At 46.8% G+C, this 27,606-nt stretch overlaps 1 protein-coding gene across 1 annotated transcript in view; it reads left to right on the forward strand.

Annotated features, from left to right (window-relative positions):
• The window catches only part of LOC130484241 (vasoactive intestinal polypeptide receptor-like), an 85,305-nt gene extending 59,066 nt beyond the window's left edge, over positions 1–26,239 (forward strand). Inside the window, exons 6-12 of the mRNA XM_056857142.1 lie at positions 4,062–4,215; positions 6,370–6,430; positions 7,726–7,792; positions 11,432–11,523; positions 21,777–21,915; positions 23,346–23,387; positions 26,048–26,239. Coding sequence (XP_056713120.1) covers positions 4,062–4,215; positions 6,370–6,430; positions 7,726–7,792; positions 11,432–11,523; positions 21,777–21,915; positions 23,346–23,387; positions 26,048–26,239 — 747 coding nt within the window. The remainder of the gene's footprint in view (positions 1–4,061; positions 4,216–6,369; positions 6,431–7,725; positions 7,793–11,431; positions 11,524–21,776; positions 21,916–23,345; positions 23,388–26,047) is intronic.
• The last annotated feature ends 1,367 nt before the right edge of the window (positions 26,240–27,606 follow it).

Below are 27,606 nucleotides of genomic sequence, written 5' to 3' on the forward strand. Positions count from 1 at the left end.
ATCAGGTGGGCACAGATGTTGGGTCATGATATAATGTTACATAAATGGGAAAGACTTTGGTCTCGAGATATGAAATCTATACTTTCCCAGTCATTAAGAGAGAACATTTATAAAATGATGTATCGTTGGTACTTAACACCGAAAAAACTGGTAATGACCTACAATTCAGTGTCACCAAAATGTTGGAAATGTAACGAAATAGGATCGTTTCATCATATGTGGTGGACATGCAAAAAAGCTAAGAAATTTTGGGATATAATATATACTGAAATTAGGTTAATTTTACAAAATAATGTCCCAAAAACACCTGAAATGATGTCATTGAGTATGGTGCCGGATACAATACTGACTCAAAGAACATTTATAATATATGCCACCACGCCAGCAAGATTGATGTATGCAGCCAAATGGAAAATGGCGGAAGTACCAGATAAGAAAGACTGGATACAAAAGATGTTAGAACTGATGGAAATGGCGAAACTCACAGCTTTGATAAATCAAAAAGATAATATGCAATTTTTGGAGGAATGGGGGGCATGGAAAAATTACTGTGAAAATGAATTTCAAGTGTGGATGTTTAAAGGATACCTATTGAACTAATCTCTTTTTTATATGCATAAATGTTTTATTTTGAGAAACAAGTAAATCTATATTAATGAAATAAGTCTCTTCTATATAGACACAAATAAAATACGTTATTGATGATATCTAAATAGTGTAAAGATTATACGAAGTAACAACATTTTATTATATATTACATAATGAGATTAGCATGTATTGGCAAATGACTAATGAAATTATTGCTAGACGGAAGGGGGAGAGGGGGGGTCAACTGTTGCTGAAATCAAATTTATAATCTATTATCAACAATGATATCTGATTTTCTTTTAAAATGTTAATGGAATTTTTAAATTGTTGAAATGTTGGATTAAGATATTTGAGAAAATAATAAAATTTCTTTTAAAAAGAAAAGCAGGATATAAACATTTTAAATAAATACATGGGATTTGAACCTGGGATGGTCAGTATGCAGAGCAAGAGTTCTGTCGTTGAACTATGAACCCTACGACCCCTGTCCACGGTTAAATGGGGTAGGGATCCAGAGTAATATATTTCAAGTAGCAGCCCCACTATTCAGAGAGCATCCATCACTTTGGCCCCAACTTTCAGGATGGAATCATACGACTTTTCGTTTTGGAAAAGCCTTCGGAGAACCAGGCTGAACCGAACTGATGGATCGTCTTGACGGGTGCATCATATTGGAGGGTGTTTATATTTTCTATATGGGTTGCTGAATTTAGGAAAAACACTTTTTCATGCAATGTGCGCTTCGGGAAGCCTCTATCCAATCAGACAAGATATAAATATCAGCAACGTTTGGTCTGCATCTTGGCATTGTTAGTCAGAAGAGTGAGAAAGGAAAGAGAGAAAATTCGGCATATGACGAAAACTAACTGAATGTTCGTGTGTTTGGAGAGTGTGCAGTAAGGATTTGCGCAGTCCCAGGGCAGGTCGTTGGCTTTCTGGGTGACCTTGGGCAAGTCACTCTGTCTCTCAGCCTAACCTAACTCACAGGTCAGGTTGCCAACCTCCAGGTGGCGGCTGGAGATCTCCTGCTATTACAACTGATCCCCAGCCGATACAGATCAGTTCCCCTGGAGAAATTGGCTGCTTTGGCCGTTGGACTCTATGGCATTGAAGTCTCTCCCTTCCCCAAACTCCGCCCTCCTCAGGCTCCACCCCAAAAACCTCCCTCTGGTGGCAAAGAGGGACCTGGCAACCCTACTCACAGGGTCAAATGAAGAAGGGAAGAATAATTTAAGTTCCTTTGGGTCCCCATTGGGGAGAATAGTGGAGCATAAATTATGTAAATAAATCAGTAAACACAAAATAAGGGACATTCATACTCTGGACTATGGTTATACATTATTCTAGTGTAAAGAGAGAGCATCTCTTTCTCCTTCCACCGAGTTATTTGGCTAGAGTTGAGAAAGACAGAAGAATTCCTCCTCCTAGAGAATAATCCTCTTGTGGAACTCACTGCCACAAGGTGTGTTGAGGACTTAGATGGTGAGATGAATACAAAGATACTTTAGCAGTCTCTAGTAGCCACGATAACTGAGTGAAACCTCCATGTTCTGAGGCAGTATAACTCTGATTGCCCCCAATCCTGTTTGTGAGTTCCCCGTAGGTATCTGACTGGCAACAATTGGAGGCAGAATAACAGGCTGCTAGACAGACTTTTTGTGAGACTCATGAATGCAGTTTTTGGCCCTACTGTGCTTCAAGCCAAAATCCGGGCTGTGCTTTGTAACTCCAAAGCAGGGATTTTTGCGAATGAGCCTTGTAGCTACTCTGTAATCAATCAAGTAAGAAAAAGGAGCCTAAGAGGACTAAATGTGGTTGCATCGGTTCGCCCTGTTCGGTGGGAATGAGCGCATCATATGCTCTAGCGCACCAGCCCAGAAGCTTTTCCTGGCCAATGCTTGTCCTCAGATCCCTTCCCGTTGCTCTGCTTCCAGGGCTTCTTTGGCGCCAGCTGGTTGACTTGGCACATAATTGCTTTGAGCCAACGCAGGCATCAGATTTCGGTCGAGCTGCTCCCTGCCTGCACCCATTCTGTGTCTTGCCTCTCTACTTGCTCCCTGGGTCTCTCCATCTGTCCCCCGGATGACTTCCTCCAACTTCATCTGCATCTACAGGGTGAATTTTCTGCATAAAACCGCAAAGGTTAAGAAATGGCCTTTCTGTCCTAGGGCATTGTGAAGCACAGCCCCATATGACCTTCCAGATATTTATTGTCACGGCTGCTGTTTTCTGTCATGCTCTCACTGTGCATGGCTGTTGGCACAGTGAGGGAGGCCCAATCTCCTTAGTTCATAAAGGTGAAAGTTTAACAGTGGGGAGGAGAGAAAAGGGGGGAAAGGAAAGGCACAGATAACAGAGTTAGGAGAGAAATAGACTCAGTAAGGAAAGAAAAGGGCTCTTTGTGGCAGATGCAACTCTTAATGAAATCTAGATTAGATAGAAGAAGAAAAAGAAGGCCATTGAGGATGTGTGCCCAGAACGAGTAAAAACAGCTCTTTAAGTAGCTTTTTCCAGTGAGAAAATGGCAGGGGATGAAGGGGTTAAATTCCCCCCCTCCCTCCTCCCTCTGACTCTCCCTCCTTCATTGAGAAGCAACTTTCTGTTTCAATCTTATCTGCATTTGAGCTCTGCACACCTGCTACCGCCGCCTTCCTTCCGCAGCATTCTGCACCAGTAATGACAATCCGGGCGCTTTCACACATGCCAAATCATGCACGTTCAATCCACTTTTGATGCACTTAGCAGCTGGATTTTACTGCGTGAAATGGCAAAATCTACTTGCGAACGATTACTGAAGCCTATTAAAAGTGGATTAAAAGTGCATTATTAAGCATGTGTGACAGCACTCATATTATTCTTCGCTGTGCCGATAGAGGCCAGTTCCCCTGGAGAAAATGAAGAAATAGTAGTGTTGGTTTTTATATGCCAACTTTCTCTACCACTTAAGGGAGAATCAAACCGGCTTACAATCAGCTTTCCTTCCCCTCCCCACAACAAACACCCTGTGAGGTAGGTGGGGCTGAGAGAGTGTGACTAGCCCAAGGTCACCCAGCTGGCTTCACAGGGAGGAGTAGGGAAACAAATCCAGTTCACCAGATTAGCCTCCACCACTCATGTGGAGGAGCAGGGAATCAAACCCAGTTCTCCAGCTCAGAGTCCACCACTCCAAACCACCGCTCTTAACCACTACACCACGCTGGCTTTGGCCATCGGACTCTATGGCCTTGAAGTCCCTCCCCAAAACCCGCTGTCCTCAGGCTCCGCCCGAAAAGTCTCCCACCGGTGGCTAAGAGGGACCTGGCAACCTTAGTGGGTTTGAAGAAGAGAGAGGATGTTTAAAAACACTTTCCTTCATTACCTCTGCAGAACGGGAGTCACTTTCCTCAATTCCCACATCTACCAGTAGAAGCTGCAGAGAAACTTCTCCAGCTGACCTGCTCCTCAGTGAAACGGGTTCCCATCTTTCCTTTCAGGTCGGCTGCAAGGCGGCCATGGTCTTCTTCCAATACTGCATCATGGCCAACTTTTTTTGGCTCCTGGTCGAAGGCTTGTACCTTCACAACCTGCTGGTCATCTCCTTCTTTTCGGAGAAGAAGTACTTCTGGTGGTACATCCTGATTGGCTGGGGTACGTATGTCTTCGTCGGTTGGTCTGTTTGATCCGATTGGATGCATTTATGTGCCAGCGCTTAGTCATCACAATCAAGGTGGTTTTACAGTTGAAAATAGGACCCACAAATAGGGTTGCCAGCCTCCAGGTGGTGGCCGGAGATCTGCTGTTACAATTGATCTCCAGGTGACAGGGATCAGTTCACCTGGAGATAGGGTTGCCAACCTCCAGGTGGTGGCCGGAGATCTCCTGTTGTTACAATTGATCTCCAGGCAACAGAGGTCAGTCCCCCTGGAGAAAATGGCCACTTCGGAAGGTGGACTCTATGGCATTATACCCCACTGCAGTCCCTCCCTTCCCCAAAGTCCGCCCCTCCCAGGCTCCACCCCCAAAATCTCCAAGTATTTCCCAACCTGGAGCTGGCAATTCTACCTACAAATCTGGAATAGAATACACTACTCAAGAAGAAAAGGGGAAGAGAAGGAAAAGGAAGAGGGAAGCCATCAAATTTGGGTAGATAATTTATAAAACTGTTTTATAACGAAAGGATGGAATGGCTGCCGCAGGAAACAGTCCTGATAAGGGAGGCTGAAAGAGGAGACTTTGCTGACGCTGTTCTTCCTCAAGCACCTCCATGATAATCGTGGCTTACCTTTTTCATTTCAAGAGCACTTTTCACAGGAACACGTTTTACAACTTTTATCATGTTCTTCTTGAAATCAAATAATTGACTTCACCGGCATTTGCTGTCAAATCCTTCTCTATCTGCCTCTTCTATAAGGTTGCCAATTCTGGGTTCAGAAATACCTTGAGATTGAAGTTGGAGCCTGGGAGAGTAGGGTTTAGGAAAGAGAGGAACCTTGGTAGAGTATCATGCCATGCTCTCCACCATCCAAATAGGGTTGCCAGCTCCAGGTTGCGAAATACCTGGAGGTTTTTGGGGCGGAGCCTAAGGAGGGTGGGGTTGGAGAGGGGAGGGACTTCAGTGCCCTAGAGTCCAGTTGCCAAAGCGGCCATTTTCTCCGGGGGAACTGATCTCTATCGGCTGGATATCAGTTGTAATAGCAGGAGACTGCCAGCCACCACCTGGAGGTTGGCAACCCTACTTCCAAAGCAGCCATTTTTTCCCCCCCAGGAGAAGTGGAATAAATGTTTTAAAGAAAGAAAGAAATAAGCAGTGTATGTAGTCTGGAGATCTGTTGTCATTCCTGGAGATTTCCAGCCCTCACCTGAAGGTTGGCAACCCTATTTTTCAGTAAAGGCCTTTGACACTGATCTGTAGTTCTCCTAAACCTATTGAACAAATGCATGTTCTTCCTTGGCTGTTCCCCATCTCTGCCTTTCTCATTTCCCTTAGTTATCTATGGTTGCCAGCTTCCAGATGGGGCCTGGAGATCTCCCAGAATCACAATATCCAGAATACAATATCCAGAACACAGAGCTCAGTTCCCCTGGAGAAACTGGCTGCTTTGGAGGGTGGACTCTATGGCATTCCATCCCAATGAGGCCCCTTCCTTCCCCAAACCATGCTCTCCCCATCCTGTACCCCAAAAATCTCCAAGTATTTCCCATCCTGGCGCTGGCAACCCTACCTCCTCAAAGCAGGGGCCTGGCTTCTTAGTGTGTATCCCACCATTCTGCTCATTCAAATCCTGGTTCGTCCAGCCTCTGGTTAAAGACTGCCAGTGAGGGGTGAGCTCACCACCTCCCTAGGAAGCCGATTCCACTGCTGAACTACTCTGTAAAAAAAAATGTTCCTAATATCCAGTTGGTACCTTTCTGCCCATAATTTAAACCCCTTACTGCAAGTCTTCAACTGTACTGCCAACAGGTACAGCTCCCTGCCCTCCTGAGAGAGCAAAACCACAGTGAAGACTGACTGTGCTTAATAAGCCAACTTCAAACCACAGTTTCAGATTCTAGTTTGCCAAATTCTTAACTACTATATAATGCTACTACTATAAAACCCTATAAAACGTCAAGAAATTAGCTGTAATCTCCCAATAAGGAAAATAATTGCCACCCCTCTTCCCTGACCTGGATCAGCAGAATTCTTCAGAAATTCCTTGGCAGCAACATCCAGAACTGGAGTACCTCAGAAGTGCATTTTTTATGTGTGTGTGTGTGTGTTTGGGATTTTTTGTGGTGCTCATCCGGCTGATCTTTTGACAGGGGCACCAACATTGTTTACCAGCGCTTGGGCGATCACAAAGGTTCACTTTGATGATATCGGGTAAGTAGCACACGTAGAGGATGCTCACCTCCACACCGAGGTCTAAACTTGCCGCAGTCCCTCCCCATGTATTTTGATTTTCTGACAATCCCACAATACAGACGATTATTTATGTTGGCTAGATTGAATGCCCTTCCATAAGGGGAATTAATGGGTCGTTTAAATAGGGTACCTTATTATGAAAGAGTATGTCGACGTGGTTCTGGCCAAATAGACACACTTCAGCATTCCTTGTTTAGCTGCAACCTGCTCAACGAAGCTAGAGACAGATGGATAAAGCCTTTTATCTGGGAATCTGTGAATTGGATAATTTGAGGGTTCTTTTCTTTTAGCAGGGGTGGACTTTCATACTACATTGGCAGTTGACAAGCTTCCCCCCCAGTAAATCAAGATTTAAAAAATACTAATTTTCTTATGGGTTATCTAGATAGTTCCTTTCCTTTTTCTTTTTCCTTAATTTTGTGGCATTCCTCAGGGCCGAATTGGCCATATGAGCGGTATCATAAGTGTGCAGTTGAGAATGGTTAAGGGTAAGGACAGGGCTATTTCCAGGTTTGGGGGACCGTTGGGAAATTGTCCTCCAGACTACCCCATCACATTGCACGAGCCCCTGGAGCACTTTTCCATTTCCTGATACCCAGTCTAATTCCAGCCCTGGACGAAGAGTCCACAGCACAAAGCAACGTTCTTAGAGATCTGCACAGCCAATCAACTCTCCGATGGCCAATCAGATGCCTTAATGGGCAAAAGCCCCACTTGGCCCCACCCTCTTAAAAACAGCAGACACCAGAAGATGTGTCGGCAGGTATCTTGGCACCCGCAAGCACCATGTTGGAGACGCCTGCTCTATGGCATCACACCCCTGCTAAGGTCCCTCTCTTCCTCAAACTCCACCTTCCCCAGGCTCTACTCCTATACCGCCAGGAATTTCCCAACCTGGAGATGGCAACCTTAATTGTCCTGACCCCCAAAGATGTCCTGCATTTGGTTCATCTAGTCCAGTATTGTCTATTCTGGTTGAAAGCACTGAATTTAAATTCGTCCCATGCAAATCATGTGCTCTCCCACTGTCCACCTACTCACAGGCTGAATGCACCCTGCCAGGAACACACCTTGAACTCTTCTACAGCCTCCAGCGCTTTAAATTCCAGATACGGCCATGCGGAAAGGGCAAAAAGTTTGCAAACCGCAACACTTAAATGATCAAAAGAAGTCCCAAGTTTAACCTTCGTAGATGGCAGGAAAAGTTGTCGGAAAGTAAGAATCTGTTCAGCCACAATTGTTATTTTTTTCAGTTGCTGGGACTTAATTGAACATCATTACTGGTGGATCATCAAGGCTCCCATCCTGCTGTCTATATTGGTAACGTATCTGTGTTTTTCACCGCCTGTTTGCTGCCTTTTTTAGCTAACGTCCTGTTGGCTTTGGGTCCTCTATGGGGGGAAACAAAAACTGAGGTAGCAATCGATAGTTTAACAGACTCTCAAAAGGTAGCATGCCAGAACATGTCTGTAAGGAACAGAACCTGAATAACTGTCTCAGCCCTAATTCGCATCCTTCTCAAGTTCAGTTCATGCCTGTGTTGGATACATTCTTTGACATCTTATGATCTAATGGGTCGGATCCAACTAGCTTTTCCATTGACCAAAAAAAAAAGGTTTTTATATGCCTACTTTCTCTACCTTTTTAAAGAGAATCAAACTAGTTTACAATCTCCTTCCCTTCCTCTCCGCACAACAGACATCTTGTGAGAGGTGGGGCTGAGAGAGTTCGGAGAGAACTGTGACTAGCCCAAGGTCACCCAGCTGGCTTCATGTGGAGGAGTGGGGAAACCAACCCAGTTCACCAGATTAGCCTCCGCCGTTCATGTGGAGAAGTGGGGAATCAAACCTAGTTCTCCAGATTAGAGTCCACCACTCCTAACCACTGCACCATGCTGGCTGGGGTCCCCTCTGACCACCATGGGACCCACATGGACAAATGCTATGTGCTCCAGGGCCTGTAGTAAGGAGGGGAACCAGTTGAGATTGAATAAAAAAACTGGATGGCTCCGACCCAATTTGTCTTAACTCAATTTTTGAGTTCTACCTGTCAGCCTCCCAAATTCCCATTGTGTTTGCTACCAACAGGTAACTTTATCCAGCATGTGCTAATGGTCCCAGTAACCCTTTCAGTTTTCAGATGTTAGCTCCACCCATTCTGTGTTATGATATCACTTGCATGGGTGGGGCTATTTGGAAAAGGGCCATTGGCTTGATACTCCGAGACACGGTGGACTCGGGGAGGTAACATGTCCCCATCGCATCTGATCAGATAATTGTCCTTTCACATTCTCTAGAACTTGAATAAGCTAATGATAAATACCTTAGCTTGAAATTCAGTTTGTTAGTGAACCTTTTATTTGCTGGAGACAGCATGAATAGGGCTAATCCTGTACACGCTGGACAGAAGAAATGAGAGACCATTTTGTAAATGAAATGGGGTGTTTATTTCTTTATTTAGAAAACATGTATCCTGCCTTTCTTCCTCTGAGGATTCAAGACAGGCAAAATGGAGTTAATGAGAACCAGGAAAGGAATTTACTAGAAGGCACGGTCTTAAATTCATACTGTCTCGATGCAGAGTTGTGAATAAATTGTTGAGATGGACTCTAACTGTTCTAGGGGGAGACAAAACTGGGAAGCAAAATTATGCCAAGTAACGGGATTCTGGATACGGTGAGAGGTCTGGGTTGATCGAAAAAGCTCTTCATGTGAAATCAAGCGACTTTCCTGTCCTCTGGTGGCAGTTTTTTCTTATCGCCAACAAACGGGGGGATGAAATGTAAGATGTGGTATCTTCCTATAAGAAAGAGCCTGTTTTCTTCATTGCCATTCAGCGAAAGTAAAGGAAATGTTTTTGTTGGCCAGCCTATGGACTCCTTCTTTCACCTGAAGAAAGGCAGACAGGAGGTGGGGGAAAATGGGAGCTGAGCTATTGACTTCCCTTCTGCACAGCCAGTGGGGAGGAGGTGTCCAGGATTGCCCTCAGGATTAGGCCTGGGATTCCAGTTCCTCTACCATAGCCCTGGAAAGTGAAGGCTAAGATCTGCGTTCAAATTCAAGATCCTTTCCCCTTCGCCAGTCAAGAATCCAGAACCAAGGACAGATTTGGTCCACATCTGAATCCAAATTCTGCAAGACACTCAAGAGTTTGGCAGCCACAAGCAAGAAGCAACATTCCCTGACTAGAAATATTTTGAAGGTCTTCTAATGAGGTTTTCTTAGGGTTGCCAGCTCCGGGTTGGGAAATACTGGGAGATTTTGGGGGCGGAGCCTGAGGAGGGTGGGGTTTGGGGAGGGGAGGGACTTCAGTGCCATAGAGTCCAATTGCCAAAGCGGCCATTTTCTCCAGGTGAACTGATCTCTATTGGCTGGAGACAGTTGTAATAGTGGGAGATCTTCCGCTCGTTCCTGGAGGTTGGCAACCCTAGGTTTCCTTCATGGACCAGGATAGGGGTGTCGTCAAGATCACTCCACAGCATGTACTTTCATCCACTAATACACTGGTTCCCAACCAGGGGTCCACGAGAACTAAATTAAGGTCCGCGAAACAAAGTTATAAACCCATAATAAATTAATATTTTCAATTAAAAGTTCTCTATTATAAAAATATATATTAAAATATTATTCTAAGCTTAATGTTTAACTAACAGTTATGATTAAAGTTTATTTTCAAATTCTTGGAATTTTTATTTTGAACCTTGGGGTCCCTGCACCGAACAATAAGGTCCTAGCGGTCCCTGGTCAAAAAAAGGTTGGGAACCACTGCACTAATACAAAGGGCAGGGCTTCTCCAGGGGTGTGGATTACAAGCCCCTTCACCTCTTTCCTTTTAACCGTTTTCTGGCTCAAGGCGCTAACAATAGGCTGTGGTACTCGTCACCTCTCCGTCTCCTCTGACCGTCTTCCGACTAACCGAAAAGCCTCTTTTCCTGTTGCAGCGTCAACGCTGTGCCTAGCTGTGCTCTGTGGGTTTGACATCATCATACTTGGGATGTTATAACACAAAGTCTCGAGCAGGGTGATGTCAGGCCTAAGATGGCTGCCGTCCTGTCTTGCTTTGCCTTGTCACTCACAGAGCGGTGTTTTATCTTCGTGGTCTTTGAATGAACAGTGACCCAGGAAAACAAATGTTAAAGTTGGGGTGGCCTGTTGCGAGAATGTCACCTTATAAGCCCATACGGATGACCACTTTTATCTCACATCCTACTATCCTCACATCCTGGGGAGGGTCTGTGGCTCAATGGTAGAGCATCAGCTTGGCGTGCAGAAGGTCTCAGGTTCAATCCCCGGCATCTCCAGTTAGAGACTAGAAGGAAGAAGAAAAAGAAGAAGAGTTGGTTTTTTATATGCCCACTTTCTCTTATCACTTAAGGCAGAATCAAACCGGCTTACAATCTCCTTCCCCTCCCCTCCCAAAACAGACACCCTGTGAGGTAGGTGGGGCTTAATAGAACTACCATCTTAATAGAACTGTGACTAGCCCAGGGTCACCCAGCTAGCTTCATGTGTAGGAGTGGGTATTACTCACTATTATGTGGGGATTATGTGTAGGAGTTCACCAGATTAACCTCCACCGCTCATGTGAAGGAGTAGGGGAATCGCACCTGGGTCTCCAGATTAGAGTCCACCGCTCCAAACCACCGCTCTTAACCACTATACCACGCTGGCTCTCTAGGCAAATAGGCAAGTAGGTGATGTGAAAGACCTTTGCCTGAGACCCTGGAGAGCTGTTGCCGGTCTAAGTAGACAACATTGACTTTGATAGACCAAGGGTCTGATTCAGTATAATGCAGCTTCATGTGTTCATACATCTAATGTGGTGTAGAACCTTTCGTCGTTTGACAAGAGGTTACAGATGATTGGGCTACCCCTGGATCGGAAAGCTCCCATGGGTAGTTTGGTATGAGCAAGAGGAGAAACCTAAAACTCCTTTTTTTCTGCTTTCTGTCCCCCACAGGCCAATTTCATCCTCTTCATTTGCATTATCCGAATCCTTGTGCAGAAACTTCACTCTCCTGATGTCGGCCGAAACGAAACAAGCCAGTATTCGTAAGTTTGGGGTCTTGATTTTAACATACAACTCATAGTAAAACATTTTTTTTCTGAGGAGGCCATTGTTTGGTTTAAGAAGGAGTTGTTCTATCCTCCAGTTTGTCACAGAATATGTAAAATAAAGTAGAGCTAGATCTGAGTCGTTAGAGACCAAAAAGATTTTCAGGGTATAAGCTTTTGAGAGTCAAAGGTTGAAAACGCATGGCTGTTTTGTCTGTTCAGTGACCCGTAAATGTAGCAAATATCCATTGTCCAAAAGCACGGTCATCTCCCTCCTGTGGCACCAACCCACTTCCCTTGCAAAACTTTACTTGGTTTTACAGTATCCATTTTTACTAGTTGCCATGAATAGCTTCATGGAAAGAGCGACTACTGAATTACAACTACCAAAGAACATAAGAAGGGCCATGCTGGATCAGACCAAGGCCCAGCAAGTCCAGCAGTCTGTCCACATAGTGGCCAACCAAGTGCCTGTCGGAAGCCCACAAGCAAGACGACTGCAGCAGAATTGTCCTGCCTGTGTTCCACGGTGCCTAATATTATAGGCCTGCTCCTCTGATCCTGGAGAGAACTGGGATGCATCATGACTAGTATCCATGTTGACTAGTAGCCATGGATAGCCCTCTTCTCCACGAACATGTCTACTTCCCTCTTAAAGCCTTCCAAGTTGGCAGCCATCACCACATCCTGGGGCATTTAACTCAGCATTGTGTGAACAAATCCTTTTATCCGTTTTGAATCTCTCACCCTCCAGCTTCAGCAGATGATGACCTCGTGTTCTGGTATTATGAGAGAGGGAGAAAACCTTCTCCCTGTCCACTGTCTCCATACCATGCACAATGTTATAGGCCTCTATCATGTCTCCCCTTAATCTCCTTCTTTCCAGGCTAAACAGCCCTAAGACCCCTATCATAATTTTATAGACCTTAACCACCTTCTTTCCAAGCTAAACAGCCCTACGACCAACATGACTACCCACCAAAACCTGTATGTGGACCTGAGCCTGAGTCTGACGCAGGGGAAATGCTTAGCCCACACACACACCACCCTGTCCTCAATCCTAATCAAAGTTCTCTGCGTTAGCTAGTTAAAAGAAAACAAATACTAGGAACTCCATATGGAGCAAACCTTTATTATCTGCAGTCGCTTTAGAAATTGGCAACTGTGGTTTGGTGGTTGTGATTTTTTTTATTCCCGTTCTAAGGATTTTGCACGGTGCCTGTCTTTTATACACCGTGTTAAGCCTCTTTAAAACGTGGGATGAATGGGCTAGAACAAGCAAATAAAATTTCACGGGGCTCCCAACATCTCATCTCGATTCGCCTTTTATTCTGACATTTGAAAAGGGGTGAGTACAAACATGCCCTCGAGGGGTCATCAGCTTTTGCAAACAATCGCTTCGCTTGTCGCCCAGGCAAACAAAAAAAGGCTACAATTGACCTGCCGGGTTTGTTTGTTTCTTAATTGAACTCCTGAGGAATGGAAATGAAGGTGATCCGGTTCTAAAATTGGGTCCAATTGCTTTGTCAAGAACTGTCAGGCAGTTCCCAGCCCATCACACCTGCGAGGTTTAGAGTGACGAGCGCTCGGAATTAGTTAGCGAGGCGTGAAACAAGGGCTTTGGGAAATTGGGAGGCTAATCAAGGATTTCTTAGTCGAGACGCCATTGGCGGCAGTCAGACAACTTGTTCTACAAGAGGTGGATTCTCTGATGGTGCTTCATTTGGGACCTGGGGCTTCCTTTCTGGAGCCAACAGTTATTAAAAAAATGAAATAATGAAGGGGGAAACAACATCTCTTGAATCAGACCAGTGGTCCATCTAGCCCAGCATCTCGTCTCACATAGTGGCCAACCAGTTCCTCTGGAGTTCCAGCAACAGGGCACAGAGGCCGAGGCCTTCCTCTGATGTTGCCTCGTGGCACTGGGATTCAGAGGTTGACTGCCTCTTTAAGTCACCATGGCTAGCAGCTACTGATAGACCTGTCCTCCATGAATCTGTCTAATCCCCTTTTAAAGCTACCTATGCCTGTGGCCATCGCTACATTACTGCTTACAGTTTTTGCCTTCTCCTCCATGATGATGTCCAGTACCCCCCTTTAGAAGAAGGAGAAGAAGAAGAGTTGGTTTTTATATGCCGACTTTCTCTACCACTTAAGGAAGAATCAAACCGGCTTACAGTCACCTCCCCTTCCCCTTCCTCTCCCACAACAGACACCCTGTGAGGTAGGTGGGACTGAGAGAGCTCTAAGAGAACTGTGACTAGCCCAAGGTCACCCAGCTGGCTTCATGTGGAGGAGTGGGGAAACAAACCCAGTTCACCAGATTAGCATCCGCCGCTCATGTGGAGGAGTGGGGAATCGAACCCGGTTCTCCAGATCAGTCCACCGCTCCAAACCACCGCTCTTAACCACTACACCACAGTGGTTCTCTTTAGATTTGGTAGGCATCAGAGCAAATTTGAGGACAATCCAACCCTTTACAAAAAGAAACAGGCTTCACTTGAACCGAAATGGCACCAGACCGCTAGCATTTGATGTCAAAGAAGTTCACCGAGAGCTTCTAAACTGATTTTAGGGAAAGCCGACAAGATTCGGGGTAGCGTCCAGTTGGTGATGACTCATCCCTAAAGATGAGGAAAATGTCTTAGGTCATCAAAACGGGGACTGGCTAGAGCTGGTCAACAAGCCTGTGGCAGGAAGTTACCTAAAAAAGGGATATTACAGAGCTTGAGAAAGTGCAGAAAAGAGCAAGCAAAATAATCAGGGGGCTGGAGCAACGGCCCTGTGAGGAGCGGTTGAAACGACTGGGGCTGTTTAGCTTGGAAAAGAAGGCAGTTGAGACATTATAGAGGTCTCTTGCCTTGAAAACCCCATAAGGGGTCACCATAAGTTGGCTGCGACTTGACGGCACTTAACACACACACATACACACACACATAACATTGTGCATGGTATGGAGAGAGTGGACAAGGAGAAGCTTTTCTCCCTCTCTCATAATACCAGAAGCTGGAGGGTGGGAGATTCAAAACAGATAAAAGGAAGTATTTCTTCACACAACACATAGTAAAATGGTGGAACTCCCTGCCCCAGGATGTGGTGATGGCTGCCAACTTGGAAGGCTTGAAGAGGGGAGTGGACATGTTCACAGAGGAGAGGGCTATCCAAGGCTACTAGTCAAAATGGATACTAGTCATGATGCAGACCTATTCCTTCCAGGATCAGAGGAGCATGCCTATTATATTAGATGCTTTGGACTACAGGCAGGAGAATGCTGCTGCAGTGGTCTTGCTTGTGGGCTTCCTAGAGGCACCTGGTTGGCCACCATGTGAACAGACTGCTGGACTTGATGGACCTTGATCTGATCCAGCAGGGCCTTTCTTATGTACTTATGAAACTCTGAGGTCCTTTTCAGTGCTAGGATTCTGTCCCTCTACTCCATTGGTTCCCAACCAGGGGTCCGTGGACCCCCAGGGGTCCGCAAGAACTAAATTAAGGTCCGCGAAAGAAAGTTAATAAACCCTTAATAAATTAATATTTTCAATTAAAAGTTTTCTATTATAAAAATATATATATTCAGATATTATTCTAAGTTTAATGTTTAACTAACAGTTATGATTAAAGTTTATTTTAAAATTATCGGAATTTTTATTTTGAACCTTGGGGTCCCTGCACCGAACTAAAAAGTCCTAGTGGTCCCTGGTCAAAAAAAGGTTGGGAACCACTGCTCTACTCTCTCAATGAAATCTCTGGACTCAAACCAGCTTCATTTTGGCAGTATCGTGCCCAAGAACGCTAGCATATCCTTTCTCCAAAGAGCTCGGGGTGAGTCATGTGGTCATTCCACTCCTCGCAACAACCTGTGAGGTGGGTTGGGCTGAGAGAGTGGGGAACGTGGCCCCAGGTCACCCGGCTTCGTGGCCGAGTGGAGACACTCGATCACCCTCGGCGAGCAGCTGTCACGGACCTTGTCGTACGGGCCACCGGATGTTCGCCGCCCGTTGTTTCCAACTCAAGATGTCACTTGCTCGGGACTTCTGATTAAATCAGCATATTGAACTATGTCCCCAATCGGGGGTGGGGGTGGAGTCAAATGCCACTTTCTCGGAGTATAAGTGCAATCCTCTGACCTCATTAGGGGCATCTGCCGGTCTGGCTAGAGGCAACATTAGCTATTCATGAGCTATGGACCCTGGTGCTGCTTCTGTCTAAATTGACAAGGAAATCAGGGCTGCGGGAAGAAGAGGCAGAGACTTTAATTATCCTGCGGAATAATGAATGATTCAGCCAAACGGGGCAGCTCAGGGTGGAACAGGACTTTACCTTGGCAAGGGCACGTTTCCAAATCTACATTTGCTGAGCCGACTAGAACAGAGATGTCAAACATAAGGCCCGTGGGCCAGATCAGGGGATCCCCTGCCCAGAAGTAACAAAGGATGGCTCTAGAAACTTTACCATAGAGTTTCCAACAATTCCTAGAGCGACCTTTTGCCATTTCTGGGGTGGCTCTAGGAATCTCCGGAAACTATGGTTTTACCATAGGAATTCCAGAGATCCCTAGAGCTACCCTTTCTCATTTCCACTTTTTACCAGAAGTGACATAGCGCAGCATGCTCTGCACTTCCTCCCCCCCCCCCCTACTGATAACTCTCCCACTGGTTGCCAGGCACTGCCTACCGGAGCATGTTTTGTCATGACAAGAACAAATGAGCCATTGACTCAGTTTAGACCTAAAATTAAACCCTGGTTTATTTTAACCATAGTTAGCTTCCCACACTAGGATTCAGATATTTCAGATATTTAACAAGGGCCACTGTCTCACTTCAGTCCTCCTCCCCAGCCTGAAGTTACTCTGTTCCTTCAGCTTTTCCTCCAGACCCCTGACCATCTTCATTGCCTTCGTCTGAATTGCTGTGAGAAATTCAGTTTTCTTTTTGGGTTGAGAATCTCCCCTGGAAGGCCGTCCTTCACCTTACATGACATAAAAATCAGTATAAATTGAAAGGGGGGGGGAATGAGTCTAGACACCTGAGTCCAAAAGTACATTAAAGTAATGTGTACCTGCGCTGAAGAGAGCCTGCACAGTCATATCTAGATCATATTGTGGTTCCGGAGTCATTACCACGACTTCATTGAGCGGGCATGGCGTGTTGTGAACATACCAGCCGCTCAGGGGAAGAAAACTGTTGGGGCCATTGCACGAAAGGCACGGACAGCGCTGAAAAATGGCAACAGCGTGTTTCCCTCCGCTTGACGGCACTTAACACTCACACACAACATCTAATAAAGCATAAGCTGTGTATTTCCCCTTTCCCTTCCCGTTGACAGCCAAGCATGTGCCGTGGGAGGTGAGTAAATGCAAAATGTCACAATGCCAGAAGTGCCATTTCGAGAACCCTCCGCATTTAGCATAGCATAATTTCTTTAGCGCCCTGACCTGGATAAGATCATAGAGTTTGAAGGGGCCATAAAGGCCATCTAGTCCAACCCTCCTGCTTAATGCAGAATCAACCTAGAGCATCCCTGACAAGTGCTAGTCCAGCCTCTGCTTAAAGACTGCCAGTGAGGGGGAGCTCATCACTGCCCTAGGTAGCCGATTCCACTGTCGAAGAATTTTTCCTGATATCCAGCCGTTACCTTTCCGCCCACAATTTAAACCCATTATTGCGAGTCTTATCCTCTGCTGCCAACAGGAACAGCTCCCTGCCCTCCTCTAAGTGACAGCCCTTCAAATACTTAAAGAGAGCAATCATGTCCCCCCTCGACCTCCCCTTCTCCAGACGAAACATTCCTCGTAGGGCTTGGTCTCCGGGCCCCTGATCATCCTCGTCGCTCTCCTCTGCACCCGCTCCATTCTGTCCACATCCTTTTTGAAGGGAGGCCTCCAGAACTGCACACAAGACTCCAGGTGTGGCCCGAGTAACGCCGTGTACAGCAGAACTATGACATCTTGCAATCTGGATGTTATGCCTCTGTTGATGCAACCCAAGATCGCATTAGCCTTTTTTGTCACTGCATCACACTGGCTGCTCATATTTAACTTACGGTCCACCCGTAAGTCCACGGATGCAAAAATGACACAGTCAGAACCTATTTATAGCAACAGATTGGATAGTCCAAGGGGGTCAAACTCAATTGTTATGAGGGCCAGATATGACATGAATGTCACTGCTTTGAAAGTCGACAGTCCCTTTACCCCAACCTTCTGTCGAACTACATTGTTACAGTGCAGACCTATATCCTGTGCAAAAGGCCCTCTTGAATAATTCAGTGTGGAAAGCCAGGATCGGGGAGTCTTCCTGACCTCATTGGGCAGGCCATTCCAGTGTTGGGCGACCTTGAACACATGAAGCTGCCTTATATTGAATCAGACCCTTGGTCCATCAAAGTCAGTATTGTCTACTCAGACTGGCAGCGGCTCTCCGGGGTCTCAAGCAGGGTTCTTTCACATCAGCTACGTCCCTAGCCCCTTTAACTTGAGATGCCGGGGATTGAAACTGGGACCTTCTGCATGCCAAGCAGAGGCTCTACCACTGAGCCACAGCCCCTCCCTTGGGCTAGTCTTCAAACTCTCTCAGCCCCACCTATAGGGTTCCCAACCTCCAGGTGATGGCTGGAGATCTCCCGCTATTACAACAGATCTCCAGGCGACAGAAATCAGTTCCCCTGGAGAAAATGGTCACTTTGGCCATTGGAATCTATGGCATTGAAGTCCCTCCCCAACCCCCACCCTCTTCAGGATCCACCTCAAAAACCTCCCACCGGTGGCAAAGAGGGACCTGGAAACCTATCCCTGAGGCGGGGGCCCTCTACTGAGAATGCACAGGCAGTTGTTGATTTTGCCAATTTGGACAGTGGCGCTCACAGAGGACCCCGCTCAGATGAGTGGGGAGGGGCTATGGCTCAGTGGTAGAGCCTCTGCTTGGCATGCAGAAGTTCCCAGGTTCAATCCCCGGCATCTCCAGTTAAGGGACTAGGCGAGTAGTTGATGATGAAAGACCCCTGCCTGAGACCCTGGAGAGCTGCTGCCGGTCTGAGTAGACAATGCTGACCTTGATGGACCGAGGGTCTGATTCAGTATAAGGCAGCTTCATGAGTTCATGTGTTCCTGACTGAAGCGGCTGAGCGCAGGTCGAAAGTCTTGTTCCCTTTCTTGTTTATGACAGTTTTAAGCCCCCCTTGCTCCTGCCAGCCAAAAGATTTGTTTCAATGGGACTGCCCTAGAGAGCGGGCTGTGTATCTCTTCCCCCCTCTGTTTATCTCTCGTGCTTTCTCGTCCGTTTAGCCAATGTCTTGATCGAAAATGTCTCCATCCTTGCCAGGCCCGTCTTGGGTCTGAAGCCAGAAGGCCGGTTGTTCCCGTGACTCAGCCTCTAGTGCTCTGAATTTGGAGGACTTCTGTTGCCTTAAATTTAGAAGCAGTTAGATCCGCTGCCAGCCCCCATTTTCTGAAAGGCGTTTGGGGAATGATCCAACCCAAATTAAGCACTTTGCGGTCTCATTAGCTGCAGTGAGTTAAGCATGTGCTTACGTCTCCCGTGGAAATCAATGGGACCTTTGGAAGCAGAGATGTGAAAAACTGTCATTTTATATCAGCTCCGTTTTCCACTTGGCCTTTCTTGCGCATTCGAGCAAAAAGCCTTCAGAGTGTCGGCCACATTTATGCGCACAGAGCATTTTCCCCTGAGAAAGCAGTCACACATTGTTGCGCAAGGGCCAGCACGCATGTGTTAATGAGTGGTGCTGCTGGTGGCTGAACCACGCATATGAACATGCACTGGAATTAGGAATGAACTGAATTTGGAAAGGCAGGCTGGTTCAATCCGAATATCCAGTTTTTGATATCGTTTCTGCCTTGAGGGAAACTAACCGAAGAGTCTTCACCTCTGCGTCTGTTTCTCCTTCCTCGTGCCAGATTTTTTCTATAGAAATTAATGCATTTTGCAGTGCATATAAATAGCTTATAAATGTTATAAAGCGGCATGTCCGCAGCATAAAAATGGTGTAAAAGGAAGTTAATAAATGACAAGCTGTAACATGTCCAGAGGAGAACAACAAAGATGGTGAGGGGTCTGGAGACCAGGTCCTATGAGGAAAGGCTGAAGGAGCTAGGTATGTTTAGCCTGGAGAGGAGAAGACTGAGAGGGGACTTGATACTTCAAGTACTTGAAGGGCTGTCATTATGGAGGAGGGTGCCGAGTTGTTGTTTGTTGCCCCAGAAGATCGGACCAGAACCAACAGGTTGAAATTAAATCAAAAGAGTTTCCATCTAAACATTAGGAAGAACTTCCTAACAGAGCGGTTCCTCAGTGGAACAGGCTTCCTTGGGAGGTGGCGGACGCTCCTTCCCTGGAGGTTTTTAAACAGAGGCTAGATGGCCATCTGTCAGCAATGCTGATTCTATGACATCAGGCAGATCATGAGAGGGAGGGCATCTTGGGCATCCTCTGGGCACGGAGTAGGGGTCACTGGGGGGGTGTGGGTGAGGGAGGTAGTTGTGAATTTCCTGCACTGTGCAGGGGGTTGGACTAGATGATCTTGGTGGTGCCTTCCAACTCTATGATTCTGTGACAGGCCAGCAGGTTTAGCAAAGCCTCGGTAGATACACTTCCGCAGGGAAAATTAAACCCTAAGAGGAAAGAGCATGGGTGTTGGCAGAAATTAATTCTGGTGGGGTGAGGGGCCAAAGTCTTTTACTGATACATATGGGTTATTGACCTGTCTTTACACCACTGGCAATACAACCTGCCCATCAGGTGCCGTAATGTGGGGCTGAAGAGAAGCGGTAAGTATAATCGTTAGCTCTCCCTGAAGGTGATTTCCTGCACTGTATGTGTGTGCGAACAAGATCTTGGGATACGGGTGGACCGAAAGTTAAATATGAGCAGCCAGCATGATGCAGCGACAAAAAAAGGCTAATGTGATCTTGGGGTGCATCAACAGAGGAGTATTGTGTGCAGTTCTGGAGGCCTCGCTTCAAAAAGGATGTGGGCAGATTCGAGCGTGGGTAGAGGAGAGCAATGAAGATGATCAGGGGCCTGGAGACCAAGCCCTGCGAGGAAAGGCTGAGCGAGTTGGGAATGTTTAGTCTAGAGAAGAGGAGGTTGAGGGAGGATGTGATTGCTGTCTTTAAGTATTTGAAGGTCTGTCACTTAGAGGAGGGCAGGGAGCTGTTCCTGTTGGCAGCAGAGGAGAGGACTCGCAATAATGGGTTTAAATTGAGGGCGGAAAGGTACCAGCTGGATATTAGGGAAAAGTTTTTTAAAGTAAGAGTTGGTCGACAGTGGAATCAGCTGCCCAGGGGTGGGGGTGAGCTCCCCCTCCCTGGCAGTCTTTAAGCAGAGGCTGGACGAGCACTTGTCAGGGATGCTCTAGGCTGATCCTGCATTAAGCAGGGGGTTGGACTAGTTGGCCTGTATGGCCCCTTCCAACTCTGTGATTCTATTATTACACATTTCAGAACTAACCTGTAACAAAGTTCTTTCATTTTTCCACATAAGAATAACAGGGTAAGGCCCTAGAAAGACACGCAGCTTTTATTTGTATACTGAATGACATGATTATAGGACTTTAAGCCAAGTGAAAGCCTTGTTCCTAACATTAAATGTCATAGCTTTGACGTAGAATCTGCCTTTGCTGTTGGAAGCAAGGCATGTCTGAAGATCGCAACCAGCGGGAGGGCCGTGGGGGGGATATGTGGGGGGACGACAATTCTGGCTGCAGCATCATGTCGCTTCCATTAAAAAAAAATGGAAGTGTCTAATTAAAGATTTTCTTTTACGAGGCCAAAGAAGTTAGCTCCGTGTTATAATGAGGCTATAATGAGTCGTCTCCAAGATAGCATTACTCAGCACCCAAGGCAGATAAGATTAGAGTCCTACCGTAGATCCAGTTGAGGGTGAAGCCAAAACAACAAACACTCGGATGCTCTTACGAGTCCTGAACTGCCAAGAGTTGCTCTGACAGCTTTACAAGAGAAGTTAATAAGAATTAAAAGCAAAGTCGTGGGAGAACCTCACAGCAATGCTGCTGATCCGTTCCCCATCTTGGACACTGCTTTGGCATCACATATACTTAAAAAAATGGAAGTGGCACAGGTAGCTCTAGGAATCACCAGAAAACAATAGGGATTCCTAGAGTAACCCTATGTCACTTCTGGGTTTTTTACTGGGACGCTGTCGCGTCAGATTTTTTCCCCCTCCAGCCGCCGCCCTGTGTAACCATCCTCTGTATTTCTGGTTGTTCATCAACAGGAGACTGGCCAAATCCACCCTCCTCCTGATCCCTCTCTTTGGCATCCATTACATCATCTTTGCCTTCTTCCCCGATACCGCCCAGAAGGAGATACGGGGGGTCAAGTTGGTCTTTGAACTGGTGCTGGGTTCCTTCCAGGTAAGCCGGTCCCCTCCGGCCCCCTCCCCACAAACACACACAAACAGGAGTTTCATCCTATTTCGTGAATGCTCAGTCCTATTCCTGTTGCCACATCAGCGAAATCCCACTATCGTTTGGGGGATTTTCTTTCAGCTGCTGTATCTGCTACAAAAAGCAGTTGCAGCCTTTCTGTTTCCATGGAACCAACCCCGCATCAAGTCGTCTGCTGACAATAGGATTGCCAGGGCCCTCTTTGCTACCGGCAAGAGGGTTTTTTGGGTGGAGCCTGAGGAGGGCGGGGTTTGGGGAGGGACTTCAAGGCCATAGAGACCTGAAGTGCCTGGTTGTCTTAAGCCAGTCCAATGAACAGACAACAAGGAGGAGGTTAAGTTCAAAAACACAGAGCCGGGTGGGATAACCACAGACAAGGCACAGGGCTACCCACAAGAGATCAAAGGAAAGTAAGCATCATTTATGCATTAGAATGGGGCAGGCCCATAGCTGCTTACAAGCAGATTGATACACAAAAGCACCAATACACATTAGGTGTCTACTCTATGGTAATTAGCATAGCCTATAGATATTGCCCGAGGGCGTAACTAAGCAAGTGCTTGATCTTGTGAGCTAGGAAACAGAAACTACATTCCTAAGGATAGAGGTAAGAGTAACTGTGAGCTAATTCAAAGACAGCTCTCTCTCATTATGGTGAGAGGCAGTACCAGGCAGAGAGTGTGATTTGTTGGCTCATAGCCTTTGGATGCCAACTTCCCTAAAGCGTCTATGTGTGTGCATATGAGTACATAGTGTTGTATAAAAAGGTAAAGGTCCCCTGTGCAAGCACCGGGTCATTCCTGACCCATGGGGAGACGTCACATCCCGACGTTTTCTAGGCAGACTTTGTTTGCGGGGTGGTTTGCCATTGCCTTCCCCAGTAATCTTCCCTTTACCCCCAGCAAGCTGGGTACTCATTTGACCGACCTCGGAAGGATGGAAGGCTGAGTCAACCTTGAGCCGGCTACCTGAAACCGACTTCCGTCGGGATCGAACTCAGGTCGTGAGCAGAGCTTTTGACTGCAGTACTGCAGCTTAACACTCTGCGCCACGGGGCTCCTTAGTGTTGTATACCAGCCCTTATATTTGGGCACAACACTCCCAATTGCCAAAGCGGCCATTTTCTCCTGGTGAATGGATCTCTATCGGCTGGAGATCAGCTGTGATAGCAGGAGATCTCCAGCCGCCACCTGGAGGTTGGCAACCATTTTGCGATTGTGCCCACCACCCTGTGTCAGAATTCCAAAGGTGCCCACAGGCTCAAAAAGGTTGGGGGGGGGGGCGGACCGAGAACATGATCGACTCTTTCTGAGGCCTCTGCCCCTTGCAAGAGAACAAAGGCAACGAAATGACAATCTCGTTGTTCATTTCCTCTCTCTGCTTCTCCTCTTTTCCAGGGCTTCGTGGTGGCTATCCTCTATTGCTTCCTCAACGGAGAGGTAAGATGAAGAGGCTCATTTGCTGGGCCCACGTCGCTAAGGCTGTCATCTAATGAAATGATTAGTTGATTAATCGTCTGCCTTTCTGCTGATTTGTCGATGGATTTGCTGATCACCGTTAATCACATTTGCATCTCACCAAGACCCCAACAGTCTTTCTGAGTTGATGAAGGAAGTGGGAGATTTTACAGTTTTATAAACCAGCGTTAACCCTTGGTGATTCAGCTTGCTTGCAAATGGAGGGTTTTTTTCTCTGCTGTTACCCACAAACTGCAGCAGTTCTTTTGGGGGGGCTAACCAGTTTTACGCAACTCTGCAGTTCCCTAAACCTGCTTTCCATTCCATTCCATTTATTTACTAGCTCCTTTGACCAAAGGTCTTGAGCTGCTTTCATAGAATCATAGAATCACAGAGTTGGAAGGGACCACCAGGGTCATCTAGTCCAACCCCCTGCACAATGCAGGAAATTCACAACTACCTCCCCCCAGATCCCCATTGACTCCAACCCTCCCCCTGCCATGCAGGATCCCACAATCAAAGCACTCCCGACAGATGGCCATCCAACCTCTGCTTAAAGACCTCCAAAGATGGGGACTCCACCACCCTCCGAGGCAGCACATTCCACCGTCGAGCAGCCCTCACCGTCAGAAAGTTCTTCCTAATGTTTAGGTGGAATTGCTTTTCTCTTAGTTTAAATCCATTACTCCGTGTCCTAGTCTCTGGAGCAACCGAGAACAAGCTAGTTCCCTCATCAACATGACATCCCTTCAAATATTTAAACACGGCTATCATGTCTCCCTCAACCTTTTCTTCTCCAAACTAAACAAACCCAACTCCCTAAGTCTCTTTCTTTCCAGAAAGGGCATCCCCAAAGCAGATGAGGTGATCATGTCAACGGAAAGGGGCAAATTTCCACACATCCCTGCCTGCTAGGCTTGCCAACCTCCAGGTAATAGCTGGAGATCTCCCGCTATTACAACTGATCTCCAGCCAACACAGATCAGTTCACCTGGAGAAAAATGGCCGCTTTGGCAATTGAGCTCTATGACATTGAAGTCCCTCCCCTCCCCAAACCCTGCCCTCCTCAGGCTCCGCCCCCCCAAAACCACCCGCTGGTGGCGAAGAGGGACCTGGCAACCCTACTGCCTGCACGTGGCCCCATTTCACCCTGGGTTCACCATCCCCTTCAGCAGGCTATTTTTTAAATCTGTAGCATATATATATTGCCACAGTGTCCTGTCACTCTATTATTTTTATTCCATTCTTTATTTATATCCACTTTCCTTTCTGATCGGGGACCCAAAGCAGCTCTGAACATCCCTCAACCCCTTTAATCCTCATGACAACTACCTTGTGAGGTTAGAAAAGAGCAAGAGTCCAGTAGCACCTTAAAGACTAGCAAAATTTCTGGTAGGATATGAGCTTTCGTGAGTCACAGCTTACTTCTTCAGCTGTGACTCACAAAAGTTCAGACCCTACCAGAAATTTTGCTAGGTACTTTAAGGTACTACTGGACTCTTGCTCTTTTCTACTGCTACAGCTGGACTAACTCGGCTACCCATCATGATCTATCTCCTTGTGAGGTTAGGTTAGGCTTAGAGATTGTAACGGGCCCAAACGTCACATAGCAGGCTTCCACAGTTGAGGGATTTGAACCTGGTCATCCCAGGTCTTAGTCGCAGCATTGTGTAGTGGTTAAGAGCAGTGGTTTGGAGCGGTGGACTCTGATCTGGAGAACCGGGTTTGTTTCCCCACTCCTCCACATGAGTGGCGGACGCTAATCTGGTGAACTGGATTTGTTCCCCCACTCCTCCACATGAAGCCAGCTGGGTGACCTTGGGTAGTCATACTCTCTCAGCCCCACCTACCTCACAGGGTGTCTGTTGTGGGGAGGGGAAGGTGATTGTAAGCCGGTTTGATTCTCCCTTAAGTGGTAGAGGAAGTTGGCATATAAACACCAACTCTTCTTCTTCTAACCAGTACACCAGTAAACCAGTCCTTTAGGGATATACCTCCTACCTTTTTTTATAAAAGTGGGGGAAGCTGGGTTTATTTAGTTTAAATGGGTTTATTTAGGACCACATTTGGTTAAGTTTGCTAGCAGTCCCGAATTGTGATTTTAGGTATTTTCATACACCAGTTTATGTATTTTGTTTATATTGTAGGCCACCTTGAGCTCTGTAAAAAAGAAAGGCGGCTAATAAATGTTTATAATAAATATCAACCGATTAAAGGTCTTCTTCGCCTTTGTGTAGTTAAAATTAAAAGTGAGAAGAAGGCGAAAGTCCATCAGTCATGTGTGGGGAAATGAGGATTAGCATCCCTAGGGGAAGTGGAACATCTCAAGGGGCTTCATAAATAGGGTTGCGAACTCTGGGTTGTGAATAACCTGGAGATTTTGAGGGTGGAGCCTGGGGAGGGCAGGGTTTGGGGAAAGGAGGGACCTCAGCGGGGTGTAATGTCATAGAGCCCACCCTCCAGAGCAGCCGTTTCCTCCAGGGAGACTGATCTTGGTTGTCTGGAGATGAGTTGTAATAGCAGGAGACCTCCTGGTTCTACTTGGAGGTTGGCAACCCTAGTCACGAAGCACACCCATGCAGTCAAAGGGCTGCTTTTCCTGCTTCCTGTTGACGCACTGGCTTTCTCTCCTTTTTTTTTAGGTTCAAGCTGAAGTCAAACGCAAGTGGCGCAGGTGGCACATGGAGCGGTTTCTGGGCTCCGATATGAAATACCACCACCCGTCCTTGGGAAGCAACGGCACCAATTTCAGCACCCAGATCTCCATGCTAACCAAGTGCAGTCCAAAAACGCGCCGATGTTCCAGCTTCCAAGCGGACTTGTCCCTAGTCTGAGACCAGATGCGACGGACCAAGCGACGGGCATGCGTGACGGAAGGGGAGACCCATCGGACCGCCAAGGACTTCAGTTTACACATGCAAAGCTTTATTTGTTAAAGACAACCTGCTCTTTGGCTAGTCAGACCGAGGGCAAAATACTGGAAAAAAGCCACTTTAAGTCCTGAATTTATACATGGATGGATTCTTTCTCGTATTCTTCCCAGATCTTTGACAGTAGGCGTTGGAACCGCTTGCGAACTTGACATGAATTACGGACAAGGAGAAAACTTGGCTTTCTTCGCAAGGACCCGTGACAGACTTTGCCAGAACCAGTCTTTCAACAAACTGTTTTTTAAAAAAATATATAGATATATATGAGCCAGTGAAAAGAGGAGACCGATTCATGACCTGATACACAAAGGGTTTGCGGGAAATCTTTTCTACGGAGATATGCTGCTCATCAACCAAATGGCTGTTCTTCCCTTTAGATAACAGAGCGGTTTCTCGGTGGAACAGGCTTCCTCGGGAGGTGATGAGCTCTCCTTTCCTCGAGGTTTTTAAGCAGAGGCTAGATGGCCATCTGTCAGCAGTGCTGATCCTGTGACCTTAGGCAGATGATGAGAGGGAGGGCATCTTGGCCATCTTCTGGGCATGGAGTAAGGGTCACTGGGGTGTGCGTGGGGGAAGCAGTTGTGAATTTCCTGCATTGTGCAGGGGGTTGGGCTAGATGACCCTGGTGGTCCCTTCCAACGCTATGATTCTATAAATTCCAGAAGTCATCTTGATCTCAGAGCCAGTGACCCCTCCGCTGTTCTTTTGCTATCGGAAGCTTTAAACGTGTCGCAAGGCACACACAATAGACTGTTCTGCAGGCAATGGGAATGTGCTGCTGGTTTTCTGCCTTTATCAGGGCTGGTGGAATAGAGCAGGGGGCCAGTGGGCACTTATGGTATTCTGACGCAGGGTGGTGGGCGCAACCACCAAATGGCCACCGTGAGAGGCGGAGCCACACACAAGCATGCACACGCACAGAGAGAAAATGCCCAAGCGCAGGGAGTAATTTTTTTTTTAATACACTGAGAAAAAGGAGTGAGGGGGAGAATAAAACTAGCAGTACAGCGGCGGCAACTGCTGAAACAACATTATTTGAATGTGCACAACCCAGTCACATCTCCAGTGGACAATCAGGAGCCCTGCTGGGCAGGAGCCCTGCCTGGCCCCACCCACTTTCCAAAGGCACTGTGTTAGGGACTCCTGGAGTTAGACAACTGTGGCTCAGTTTGAGGAAGCGGGCCAAAGCCAGCAACTTTACAGGAGCAAGTGGGATCTTATGGCGCAGAGTGTTAAGCTGCAGTACTGCAGTCAAAAGCTCTGCTCATGAC

The sequence above is a fragment of the Euleptes europaea genome, chromosome 11, assembly GCF_029931775.1.
Source record: "Euleptes europaea isolate rEulEur1 chromosome 11, rEulEur1.hap1, whole genome shotgun sequence".
NCBI lineage: Eukaryota > Metazoa > Chordata > Lepidosauria > Squamata > Sphaerodactylidae > Euleptes > Euleptes europaea.